Raw genomic sequence first — 13915 nt, 5'->3', positions numbered from 1 at the left:
GCAGGGAGCTGTCCAGCAAGAGGTGGCTGAAATCAGAAGTGGGCCGAGGAGTGAATGGAGATGCAGGCATCAGAGGAATCTCCTCCTCAGAAACAATTAGGCTCAATGCTAAGATCTAAGCATTGGTTCTAATGACTCTGGCCAGTGCTGTCCCATGTCCGGTGGGATGGGATGTGACCTATAATTATGTAACAGTCTGCATGTCACAAGGGAGAGGAAGGAGTGCCCAACTCTGTCGGTTTTGGGGGAAAGGGGACAGGGTGGTTGAAGGGCAAATAAGAAAGCGGCCAAAAAAAAAAAAAATTGACATTTGAGCTGGGTCTTGAAGCATAAGAGGAATATGTCAGGCACAACATTCAGGAAGAGCTTTTTGGATAGAGAGGACCCCCAAATGGATTATTTCTTAGGATAAGAATCTTGTTACAGTTTATTGTAACAGATTCAAAACAGGCACCCACACATGTGCCAACAACATATCAAAACACTGACAGAGACTTTCGTGTCTTGCAATTGTTGTTAATAAAGCCAATTCATTTGTAGAAGATTCAACTAAAAAGTAAGGCTGTATTTGTGCTGCTCCCTCAGGAAAACAGAGATAAGCGTTTACAGGAGAACAAATCAGCAGTCATCGGCAATGAGGGTACCTCTGAGAATGCAGGTTTGAAGTGCCAGGCCCCATCTGCTCTCTCTCAAGGATGCTAAAATCAGAGGACAGAAGCAGAGAAAGATGGTCAGTGCTCAGCCCAGGCCAAGCAGAGAGCAGGGAAGAGACCTAGTAGTCTTAGCTTTACAAGTAAGATGAGTGCCCCTGAAACCACAGACCAGGACAGTATAAACGTATCTCTGGATGTGAGCCTGAGGGTGAAGAAAAGAAACCCCCAAAAGGATTAGGATTGTGTTTTCCCCAACCTGGAACATGCGTGGCTTAGCATCAGAAATAAAGTCACTTTGTTGAAAATAAATAGAAGTATTTCTCATGCCCCCTCAGTTCACAGGCTGGGATCCACATTCAGGTGTATTTCTTTATTTTAGTAGAAACTGAAAATGATGAGACTATCCCCAAACACTAGGAACGCATGAAAGTGTTCTTCCAACACTCTCTGCTGAATTTGGTATCTTTTTCATTCTTGTCAATCGGAAGTCTCCTTTTGATTTGCATTTCCCTGACTCCCCAGAAGGCTGAATATCTTTTCATAGGTTTATTATCCACTTGCATTTCCTCTTCAGTGAATTCCTGTTCCTATCTTTTGCCCTGTGTTCTAAGAGGTAAATCATCTTTTTCTTATTAATGTGAATGTATTCTCTGTATAGAAGAGACAGTGATCTGTGCCTATGGCAAGTGTCTTCTTCCTGTTTGTCTTCTGACTTTGTTTATGTTGATTTTTTTCCACACTTAATTTCTGGTTACCCATCTTGCTAAGAAGACCTCTCCACCCCAACGTGTTATAAATATCCTAAATTTTCTTCTATTTCATATGCATATTTTTTCTATCTAATACACACGCACAGTCACACTCACACTCACATACATAGTTAGGTGATAGTTGGATGGCTAGAGCATCAATCCACCTGGAATTGATGTGTGGGTATGTGGCAGGTGAGGCAGCAAGGGGACTCAGTGTGTCCAGAGTTTACATTGTCCTCCTGTGCAGCATCACATTTGACGTGACCTAAGCATTAAAGTCAACTGCTAAATTCTGCCTTTTACATTTTCCAGCTCAAATGGCATCTCCATCCTCCCTGTTACTTAAGAAGGAAGAGGCGGTGTTCCCTGGGCTGTCCCTCTCCCACCATCCCATGTACCATCACACTCGAATCTCCAGGCCCCTACGTCCTAAATATCTCTGTCCACTCCTCCCATGGCCCCATGGTCACCTCCTTGCTTCAGGCCACCATCATCTCGCCCTGAATCTCTGCAGTCCTGGCCTCCCAGGCTCCGGGCTCATCCCCTCCCAATCCAGTCTCCACTGTGCAATGAGGACTTTCTAAAATGCAAACCCCATCTCATCTCTTCCACAGCCCCTGCAACCTTCAGGATACAGTCCAAACTCCCACATGTGGCTGTCCTTCAAGACCCAGGCACCTCTCGCCTTAAAAGAATAATATAAAATAAAATATAAGAATAATTGCAGCCTCGTTTCTCAAGTTGTGTCTCCCAGCTCCACACTCTGGCCAGAGAAAACCGTTTAAAGTTCTTCAAAACATCAAGCTTGCTTTTCCGTAGATCTCAACCTTGGCTATGTCCCCCGTCACCCGTCAAAAGTTGAAAACACACTTGCCCAGGTCCTGCCCCTGGGTGATTCTGATTCAGGAGGTCAAGTGCAATCCCCGTGCCCACATTCTACAGATGATTCCCACGACCAGGGTGCAGAACCACTGCTTGTAGCCTCCAGGTTGTAGGCATGTTATTCCCTCTGCCCAGAATCCTCTTCTACCTCCTCGACCCCAGTCCCCACTCACCTGTGAGTATCGCCTCTAATTCCTTGACGTCAAAGCTTAGATACTCCTTCCTCCAGGAATTTCCTTTGACCATCCAGGTTAGGGGGCCGCCTCCAGGCTCCCCCAGCCCCCTGGCATTCCGCCATTCAAGCATTCATCACACTGTAATATCATTGCCTGATTTCTCGTCTCCACCCCAGACTCTGAGTTTGGGGGAAACAGCGACAGCGTGTCTGTCTTACTCACCACTGAATTTCCCACACTGGGCAGAAAGCCGGCACGTGGTAGGTGCTTAATAAATGTTTGCTACCCACCCCCACACACACAAAAATGAATGAACAAATGAATGGATGAAAGGATGGCTGTGCTTATTTCCATGACAAATAAACACTGCTCAGCCAAGCCAGCGAACAGATAAGCAGCCTGGCCTGCAGAGGGCACCAGGCTGCTCTTTAATCTCTTTCCAAGCCCTGGAACCCGTACTGCTGTCAGTCAGAGAGGCACCCGATGCTCAGTGGTCATTTCGCTGCGCTGAAGATTAGGTAGGAATTGTCTGCCTCCAGCCAACGTATAAAAACTGAGTGTTCACCCTTCACTGCTAACAACAGGTACCACAGCCTCTGTCTTGCTATGAAAACCGCCATAACTAGCAGCCGGTGGCTGGTTTTTTATTCTCAGGTGGGGATGTGAGAGGGGCTAAGAGGGAGAGAGAAGGAAGGAAGGTAAGAAAGGAGGGAGATAAGACAGAGTATCTATAAAACTGTTTGTCCTGGAGAAGCAGAGGAAAGTTCTCTGTACATCTCCAAGCTTTCTCTCTCTCTCTCCCTCCCTTCATCCTTTTATTCTGCAGAAGAACGAAATCTAAGTCTAGACCGGACAAGCATCCGAAACAAGGATCTAGGGGGAGATTTCTTTCCTTTCCTGTAGTCAGCAGCAGAAACCGCAGCCTCCGGACCCTGCTGGAGCCCCGGCTCCGATCAGCGTCTGTTGGCAATGAATGCTTCGTGCTGCCTGCTCTCTGCTCAACCAACGCTGCCTAATGGCTCAGAGCACCTTTCCTTCAGCAACCAGAGCGGCAAGAGCTTCTGCGAGCAGGTTTTCATCAAGCCTGAGGTCTTCCTGGCTCTGGGCGTCATCAGCCTGATGGAGAACATCCTGGTCGTCCTGGCCGTGGTCAGGAACAGCAACCTGCACTCTCCCATGTACTTCTTCCTCTGCAGCCTGGCCGTGGCCGACATGCTGGTGAGCGTGTCCAACGCCCTGGAGACCATCATGATCGCCATCGTCAACAGCGACTACCTGACCTTCGAGGACCAGTTCCTGCAGCACATGGACAACGTCTTCGACTCCATGATCTGCATCTCCCTGGTGGCCTCCATCTGCAACCTCCTGGCCATCGCCGTCGACCGGTACACCAGCATCTTCTACGCGCTCCGCTACCACAGCATCATGACCGTGAGGAAGGCGCTAGGCCTGATCGCGGCCATCTGGCTGTGCTGTGGCGTCTGCGGCGTGGTGTTCATCGTCTACTCTGAGAGCAAGATGGTCATCGTGTGCCTCGTCACCATGTTCCTCACCATGCTGCTCCTCATGGGCACCCTCTACGTGCACATGTTCCTCTTTGCCCGGCTGCACGTCAAGCGCATCGCGGCACTGCCACCCGCCGTTGGGGTGGCGCCGCAGCAGCACTCGTGCCTGAGGGGGGCCGTCACCATCACCATCCTGCTGGGGGTGTTCATCTTCTGCTGGGCCCCCTTCTTTCTCCATCTCATCTTCATCATAACCTGCCCCACCAACCCCTACTGCGTCTGCTACACCGCCCACTTCAACACCTACCTGGTCCTCATAATGTGCAACTCCGTCATCGACCCCCTGATCTACGCCTTCCGCAGCCTGGAGCTGCGCAACACCTTCAAGGAGATTCTCTGCAGCTGCAACGGCATGAGCGTTGGATAGGACGCAGGACCATAGGAAGGGTTACCGGTCTGATCACTTTTGACCCTGCATCCAGCCAAAGTGTTCAAAAAGAAGGGGAAAAAATACTTAAAAGACTTAAAAATGTGTTAACAGTCACGGTCGTTTGTGCCTTTTCGTTGTTGCTGTTGTTCTGGGGGTTTTGGGGGCGTTTTTCTGGCCACGCCAGGTCTTAGTTGCGGCAGGCAGGATCCTTGTTGCAGCATGCAAACTCTTCATTGCGGCATGTGGGGTCTGGTTCCTTGACCAGGGATCGAACCCAGATCCCCCGCACGGGGAGCACAGAGTCTTAGCCACTGGACCACCAGGGGAGTCCCAGTGTGTCTTTTGTTTTTTAGCTTGCAGAAAGCCTTTTGAAAGGAGCAAATGGTCTGTAACAGGCTCTCTGAAAGGATGCCAATGTGGGTTAAATCACAAACTCTGATTTCCCGAATAGTCACTGGGGGAAATCCGTGAAGGCTGCTCTGGGCGCTTTCTGCATTCACCTTCATGCACCCAGGGTCTGTGACGCCTGCCTGCACCCTGCTTCCCACCCATGCTTTCATGCTTCAGGTCAGACTGAAGGATTTGCAGTAACAGTACGGGTGATTTAACCTCTCCCAAGCAAACCTGTTACGGCTACCAACCTCCAGCTGCCAGCTGCTTGGATGGCTTTGCTCTCAGTTCATACGGGACTGGGTTTCTAGTCTACTACTCTATTTACGGTAAAGACAATTTCCTAAAAACAACAAACTCTGTGGAAGAAGTAATGTAATGCTATGCTGTTTGCCCCTCTTCTTGACCATACCCCACACCAGCCTCCACCCCCTGCAAACAGCATGGGGATGTAACCCACTTCTATTTTTGTTGTTACTGTTGTTCTTGTTGGGTTTTTATACATTCAACATAGGGCAGTTTTCAAAATAATGAAAGAGAGATAAAGTGCTTTGGAAAATCAGGACATACCTGTGTACAAAGTATTTTGATACCTTGCTATTTTAAAGTATACATTCCCCTATTTTAAAAAAGCAATTTTTCCTATTACTCCTCTTCTGTCTTTAAAACAAGAGAGGCAATCGTGAGTAGGAAGGCGTGTGTCTCAAGAAATTGCCTGACGGTTGTTTTGGAGAGTTAGAGTCTGTGAGCTTCCTGCGGCTTTCCTGGAGACTGTTTTGCTCTTAAGAACTGTGCCTCTATCACATTTTATCTATGTGATGTGATCTATTAAGGAGAATGTTTTCTGGTTCACTGCTCCTTTTGCACGACATGGTGTTAAAGTTGGGTGACCCTGTTATCAAGGTCTATACCATATCGAGTAAAGTGATTCACTCCTGTGAACACAGGGCAAGATTCACTGATGAGCGCTGTCCATGGTTGTGTGCTACATGCATCCATCAGACCCCTTTCCACCACAGAGGACCTCAAGCTGTGTTTTCCGGCTGTCCTCACGTCCCCCCCCCCCACCCCGCACCCGCCATGAATTCCCATACTATGCTGTGTCTTTGGTATACAACTGTGTATTTTTCTTGTGCTGGAATATATTGGGGTTTCTTGTACTTGATCTGTGCTAATGTGAACAATATTACTTGTTTCTTGCTTTGATTGTGACGTTTGGAAATAATAAAAGGCTTTTGTGGCTGATAAACATGTGTCACATTGAACCACACCACCTGGAAGCATCCTGGTGACTTCTGCTCGTGGCCATCGTACGTGACACTGCAATTCTGTGACTATTTTGTAAATGGCATAAACATCCTCATTGACCACACTGCTGGTCTTTTCTAGGGCAATGCCTTTTAGCCAAACTACAGAACTCTCCCATTTAGTTTACAAAAATACCAGGCTGAAATTTCTGGTTCACTGTCACTCCATTATTATAATCGAGACACCAAATAATAGGTCTTGTCCACTGCCACAAGGCAAGTTAATGTGGAAAATGGGGAATCGAATTCTTTGAAAATTGTATTAACAGCTTTAGGAATTATGATGTCCCTTTTCTATGTAAACAAGATCAAAATAACGTATTTTTCACTCTTTTATATCAGCTTTCACATTATTTCATTTATCCTGTCAACAAACCTCTAAAATAGGTGAGTCACTTTACAGATAAAGAAGCTTAGTCCCAGAGGGGTTGCGTGATTGCCCAAGAATGCCCAGCTAAGTTAGGGTCACTGCATATTTTGTACCGTGGTGCTGATGCCTTTTTGCACCAACACGATGCTGTCGACAGCTTTCCACAATCAAAACTGATCCAGCTGCCCTTTCTATGTACATTTTAGCTGAGAGCAGTGCTTCTGAAGAGAAACGCCTGTTGGAATCACCCGGGATCTTGTTCAAGTGCAAAAGCTAATTCAGCAGGTCAGGAGTGGAGCCTAAGACGCTGCATTTCTGACTCTGACAAGCTCCCAGGGGATGTGGCTATTGGTCTGAGGACCCCCTTTTAAATAGCAAGGACACAGAGGACTTTCAAACGAGCATAATTCACAGCCAAAAATACACATCTGTGTGCAGTGCTGACCCCACGCCAGGAACTGTGCTAAGTACCTTACCAGCACTTGCTTCTTTGACCCCTGCAATAACCCCTTCAGGCAGACACTAGGATCCTCCTTATTTACAGATAAGGCATCTGAAACTCAGGAAGGTTAAGGAATCTATGGAAACTCAGCTACGAGTGGAGAAGTGGAGATTCAAACTTGGGCTGCCTGCCCCCCACTCCCAAGCACAACCCGGACACCCTACCACTTCTCCTGGAAACAGCATAGTTGAGCCATGGCCCAGTCCCCTCAGAGGCATGTATCACTATAAAGCGAGGCTTTAATGCATATTTCTACAACCACGAGTCCACATGTTCAAAACACAGTGTCCATCGAGCTGTCATACAAACCAAGAAGACAATTCATTCTTTTAACTTGCTATACTTTTGCAAAGTCTGTGGGTAGCCCTGGTAGTGCATCCATTTCTGGGGTGAACAACCCTGGACATTAGGCTGTCATTGTCTCCTCCATGACCACTTTCCCAGATCTTCACATGAGAACCCACTGTGCATTTTAAGCAGGGGGATGGTTAGGTTCAAAAATGCTTAATTTTGGGGCTTCCCTGGTGGCGCAGTGGTTGAGAGTCCGCCTGCCGATGCAGGGGACGCGGGTTCGTGCCCCGGTCCGGGAAGATCCCACATGCCGCAGAGCGGCTGGGCCCATGAGCCATGGCCGCTGAGCCTGCATGTCCGGAGCCTGTGCTCCGCAAGGGGAGAGGCCACGGCAGTGAGAGGCCCGCGTACCGCAAAAAAAAAAAAAAAAGGAAAAAAGCTTAATTTTTGTAAATAAAAGCACATTATGATTTTCATTCATTTGTTAAGTTATGTTTACTTTCACCCCCCTAAGGCCAAGGCAGAATCACTGCAGTGGTTGTCTTCCTGCACCCCTAGAAATCATTGCCTGTTGTCCTTATTTAAGTTGAACTTTTGAGCTTAACTGTGATGTTTTTCTGTGGGGCTGGGGGCTACAACCACTCCAGCCTCCTTGGCTGAGAACGTTTACCCACCCTCACTTCCACTAAAATCCATTCTCTACACAGCAGTCAGCGCAATCATTTAAAGATCTAAATCAGATAACATCACACTCCTGCTCAAAACTCTTCAGTGGCTTTGAATAAAATTCCACTTCCTTACCCTGCCCTACAAAGCCCTAAGGATCTGATCTCCTCCAGGAAGTCCCCAACCCCCCACACCCACCCATACTCCCCCACTCACTGGACTCAAACTCACCGTACTCATTCCCGCCACAGGATCTTTGTGCCTGCTCTTTTCCCTACCTGAAGTCTCTTTCCCCGTATCTTCCCATGATTGGAACCATCTTATCCTTCAGGCTCCAGCCCAATCCTCAGAGATGCCTTTCCTGCTCTCTTTCTAAAGAAGACCCCAGTCACTCACATGAAGTATTGTTTTACCACAGATCTTATTACTATTTTATATTTTCTTGTTAATGTGTTTGTTTAATTATCATCAATCTCTCCCACCAGAAAGCAGTAATTGGCATGGAAAACTGATCAATAACAAATATGTTGAATGAATAAGTGACTTCATGAATACACTTAAAGGTGAGTTCAAGTCTAACCAAAAAGAATACAACACACCAGTGATCCTCAAATTTGATGAATATCAGTAAGAAACGTGGAGTTTGAGAAACCAGCCTGTTCTCTGAAACCTGTGATCCAGCTGTTCAGAGGTAATGTCAGGCGTCTGACATTACCACACACACCAAACTTGCAGAACCACCTAAACCGACAAGCACCGCTGATTTCTTAAAATTAACAAAAAACAGTACCCCAGGGGCTTAAATCTCTTTCCCATCACCATTTCCTGTCAGGATGTCAAGCACCTGCAATTGATGTTGGGCCATCCAAGAACCAATATAAACCCAGAAACTGGGAAGAAACAGATGACAAAGCACAGAATAAAAGTAAACCCTTCAAACGAAGAACTCAACCTTTCTCACGTAGAAACACTTATTTGAGAGCCAAATCAGTAAAAGATAATAATAATAAAATGCGTTACCTAGTATTATCGATATTACATGCCAGACATTGGACTAAGCATTTAGATATATTAACTCGTTGAATTCTCATGAAAACCCTATGAGGTAAGCACTATTAATGTCTTGTCCTGTAGAAAAGGAAACTTAGGATCATGGAGGTTAATCATCCAGACCCAGGCTCCTCAGAATTCGAGGAGGAGAGCAGACACTAAGCCACAGTCAGCCTCCACGGTCCATGCATTGCCCACAATCCCACTGCGTGATGCAGCACGTGGCCGTAGCGATGCTCTCCAGGCTTGAATGGGCTTCAGCAGCTCTCAACCCCAACAGAGAACTTTGTGTACTTTTTAATGGAAGTATAATAAATATACTGAAACGTTCTTAAAAATTATCCTTTTTGCCATTTTTTTCACCGGGTGACGCAGAAAACACGTCCACCCCCAGAGCCAGGAGCTGAGCGGCAGCGGGAAGCAACTAATGACGTGAGCTGCTCAAGCCAAAAAAATGTGCGTCCCATGAAATACGTGAATAATTGACCCATTTCCCCGAATGTCACAGAGCACAGGTCTGACCTGAAAAATAAATACGTGTACAATCCTGAGAAACAAAGAAGAAAGAAAGATTCCTTCTTCGTTTCTAACTGTAGGAGGAAAAAAAAATCCTTCCCTGTGTTTATTCCGTTTATGCTGTGACATGTGCTGGATTGTTAAGAGGTGGCACATCCCACTCACCATCAGAGGGAACACAAGAGCAATGTCACAGATGGTCCTTTCGGGCGAATGCCACAGGAGGTGCTTTGAAGGATTCTGTTTATCAGGCAAGAAAACAGTTTGCCCCTCTCTGAAAACACTGGAGAGACAACAGAGGAAACTCTGAGCTGAAATTCAGGAGAGCCCGGGACGAGGAGTGGCTCGAGGCTGGTGTGGCCGCGAGCAAGGCTGTCACTGCCTGTGGGCTTTGGTCACACATCTCTGCGACTGGCAGAGCTGGACTTGACGGGAGGGTCTCAACCTTTCCCCCTGTCCGTGGCGGTCACAGGTGACTTCTGCCTCAGGACTGCGGATCAGGTGACACAGGGCCCCTCAACACCAGCCACGAGGGTGGTGCCCGGCTCATGAGTCCTCCACGTCTTGGGCACAGCAACCACATTTGTGACCCAAGGCAGCCCAAGGAGACTCTCAGTACTTGAACTACTGAGAAAGAAAGGCCCTCCTTCCCCTGGACCTCTGGGTACCAAGCTGCCTGGGGCTGCAGCAGGAGCACCCGAGGAGGAAGCCAGCATCCAAAAGGCAGACGGATGCTTTCCTCTAAGAGTCTGATAGTCCCTGGCCTCACATTTAGGTCTTTAATCCATTTTGAGCTTATTTTTGTGTATGGTGTTAGGGAGCGATCTAATCTCATTCTTTTACATGTAGCTGTCCAGTTTTCCCAGCACCACTTATTGAAGAGGCTGTCTTTTCTCCACTGTACATTCTTGCCTCCTTTATCAAAGATAAGGTGACCGTATGTGCGTGGGTTTATCTCTGGGCTTTCTATCCTGTTCCATTATAACATAAATCACAGCAAGAGCCTTTTTGACCCACCTCCTAGAGAAATGGAAATAAAAACAAAAATAAACAAATGGGACCTAATGAAACTTCAAAGCTTTTGCACAGCAAAGGAAACCATAAACAAGACCAAAACACAGCCCTCAGAATGGGAGAAAATATTTGCAAATGAAGCAACTGACAAAGGATTAATCTAAAAAATTTATAAGCAGCTCATGCAGCTCAATAACAAAATAACAAACAACCCAACCCAAAAATGGGCAGAAGACCTAAACAGACATTTCTCCAAAGAAGACATACAGATTGCCAACAAACACATGAAAGAATGCTCAACATCATTAATCATTAGAGAAATGCAAATCAAAACTACAATGAGATATCATCTCACACTGGTCAGAATGGCCATCGTCAAAAAATCTAGAAATAAATGCTGGAGAGGGTGTGGAGAAAAGGGAACCCTCTTGCACTGTTGGTGGGAATGTAAATTGATACAGCCACTGTGGAGAACAGTATGGAGGTTCCTTAAAAAACTAAAAATAGAACTACCATACGACCCAGCCATCCCACTACTGGGCATGTACCCTGAGAAAAGCCATAATTCAAAAAGAGTCATGTACCAGAATGTTCACTGCAGCTCTATTTACAATAGCCAGGACATGGAAGCAACCTAAGTGTCCGTCAACAGATGAATGGATAAAGAAGATGTGGCACATATATACAATGGAATATTACTCAGCTATAAAAAGAAACGAAATTGAGTTATTTGTAGTGAGGTGGATGGACCTAGAGTCTGTCATACAGAGTGAAGTAAGTCAGAAAGAGAAAGACAAATACCGTATGCTAACACATATATATGGAATCTAAGGAAAAAAAAAGGTCATGAAGAACCTAGGGGTAAGACGGGAATAAAGACACAGACCTACTAGAGCAGGGACTTGCGGATATGGGGAGGGGGAAGGGTAAGCTGGGACAAAGTGAGAGAGTGGCATGGACATATACACACTACCACGTAAAATAGATAGGTAGTGGGAAGCAGCCACATAGCACAGGGAGATCAGCTCGGTGCTCTGTGACCGCCTGGAGGGGTGGGATAGGGAGGGTGGGAGGGAGGGAGACGCAAGAGGGAAGAGATATGGGAACATGTGTATATGTATAACTGATTCACTTTGTTATATAGCAGAAACTAACACACCATGGTAAAGCCATTATACTCCAATAAAGATGTTAAAAAAAAAAAAAAGCAGGCGGATGAAAGAGACGGGATTCCTGCTGTTCCCGTTTGATGCCTGCCTCCAGCTCCACCTGAAGTTAGTCCTAAGCCCGGACACTCTGTGACTGAGCTACTGCACGTGTAAGCAACAGCATCCTGACCAACGCAGAGGCTGGGGGGGCGGGGGGGGGCAAGAGCGGAGGCTGGTGGAGGGAGAGGAGAGAAGAGGGGCTGAGACTAAGACGAGGGAAGGCTCCAAGCTCAGGGATACGGCTCTCCCATGACCTGGTTTACATACTGGCTTTAACACACTAAGATCAGATGTGCAAAAAGAATTAACTAGAAATGAAAACAGAAACTAACCACTAGAGATGATTCAAGGAAGTTTCTGATCTGCCACCCTGTTTTACTTGCCTTACCCTCTACATTCTGAGGGTTACATTAGAAATGGAAACGTTTCTAATGAAGATATGAAAAGGAAGTAGAAAACTAGACAACAAAACCGACGTTTCCAGTGCGGTGAGTCACCCATCCCCTCCTCAGTGACCCCTCCATCTTTAGATGAATCCGTACAGAGCACTTCTGGTCTGATATCAAACCAGAGAATACAATGATGCTAACACAATCTTTCTGGGCAGCCTCATCCCGAGGGAAAGGCGTGCCTTTGCCAGCGATGCTGAGAAGCTCAGTTGGCGGCTGGATCTCCAGCAGGCAGAGAGCTGTGTCTGCAGAAGGAACAAGGAGGGTTGAGAAGTCTAGTGGGGACGGAATCTAACTTGCATGTGGTCACGGTGCTCGGAGCAATGGATTTCCCTTTGGGGGAGCAGCAAAGTGCTGAGCTCCCCCTCAAGGTTAGCCCAGGACACGAACTTGGTGCCTGTAGGGATGTGAATATTTATTCACGTCTGCTGCCCCTCCCCATCCCCCTCCCATGACCCCTCTGACCCGGGAGCAGCATGGGGAGGCGGGCTCCATCATCCCTCTCCAAGTCCACCCCCCATGCCTGGTCCAAAGCAGGCACTCAGACAACATCTGGGGAATGAACAAATGGAATCAACTTGAGACCTCATCTTTCATTCATTCACACAGCTGAACATCGTAGCATAGAGCCTGTGGTCATGGACTTTAGAAGCAGACCAGACCTGAGTTCGGTCCAGGGCCCTGCCTCTCACCAACATCGGCAGTTTATTTCTGTCTCCTTGCCAGGAAAAAAATGGGAATAATGTTAGCACCTCCATCAAGTGTTGTTGAGAAGCTTCAATGAAATAACACATCAAACACTGCTTAGCAGGGTCCCGGGGGCCCCTTGACGTTACTCCTACTGTTATAATTATCATTAAAGAATATTAGTGGGCCACTTTATTATATGCTGGGCTCACCCAATGGGGCTTCTTAAACAGAAGCCACCCAAAATCCCCTGGAGATCTTGTGGAAGTGCAGATTCTGAATCACAGGGCTGGGAGCGGGGGCCCGGGACTCTGCATTTCTATCAGGTGCCAAGTGGATGCTGCTGCTGCCAGTCTGAGAAGCCGCCCACAGTGGAGACTTCGAAGCTGAGGACAAGACAATTTTCCACAGCTGAAACTCATAGTTAAGGCGGCTTCTCTTGACAAAGCAAATGCATTGATCGCATCACATAAGGCCAAAGGAAACGCCTGGGGAAACCAAAAGGGGTCATAATTAAGTAAAATTATCTGCAGTTTTCCGTCTTCAGAAACCGTTTTCCATTAGCCCCCTCCTGGCCCGGGCAGCTGCTCCACCCAGCAGCCACCGTCTAAGATGAAATGAAGCGAGCAGGTGAGTTGTCAGGACTGCGGACTTGGGCATGAATCACCCTGCAGACAATCCACCCTCTGAATCACCCACCACTGAGATGATTCCATCAATACGAAGTCCCACCAGACAACTCCAAAAAGAGTAAAAACGGGCTGAGAAGCAAGCGAGGCATGGAGCCTCCAGAAAGAGAAAGGTTAGTAAGGGTGATGAAGGCTTCTAGAACCATCACTGCTGGTCCTAGGTGAGCCACAAGCACTTCTAGCAGCGGTCCTCAAATTTGGAGGCAGCTGCAAAACTAAACATTCTGATACCGGGTTATAGTCTTCAAAGAATTTAACCGGTAGGAATTGCAGCTCAGTTACAGGGATTTTTTTTAAGCTCCAACATGATGTTTTGGGGTCAGGCAGGTTGGAATCAATGCTGTCATTGCTGGGTGATGATGTTCAGCCCTCCAAGCC

The 13915-nt window shown here is 47.1% G+C and overlaps 1 protein-coding gene across 1 annotated transcript; it reads left to right on the top strand.

The window, feature by feature from the left end:
* The first annotated feature begins 3324 nt into the window (after positions 1-3324).
* Positions 3325-4471, top strand: MC3R (melanocortin 3 receptor). The gene has a single exon (XM_029221402.1). It carries the CDS (start codon positions 3433-3435, stop codon positions 4393-4395), a length of 963 nt encoding a protein of 320 aa, XP_029077235.1. The 5' UTR covers positions 3325-3432; the 3' UTR covers positions 4396-4471.
* The last annotated feature ends 9444 nt before the right edge of the window (positions 4472-13915 follow it).

Source organism: Monodon monoceros, unplaced genomic scaffold, assembly GCF_005190385.1.
Source record: "Monodon monoceros isolate NGI ecotype Baffin Bay Population unplaced genomic scaffold, NGI_Narwhal_1 Super_Scaffold_13, whole genome shotgun sequence".
NCBI classification, from domain to species: domain Eukaryota; kingdom Metazoa; phylum Chordata; class Mammalia; order Artiodactyla; family Monodontidae; genus Monodon; species Monodon monoceros.
This window is presented reverse-complemented; position numbering and strand designations above follow the sequence as displayed.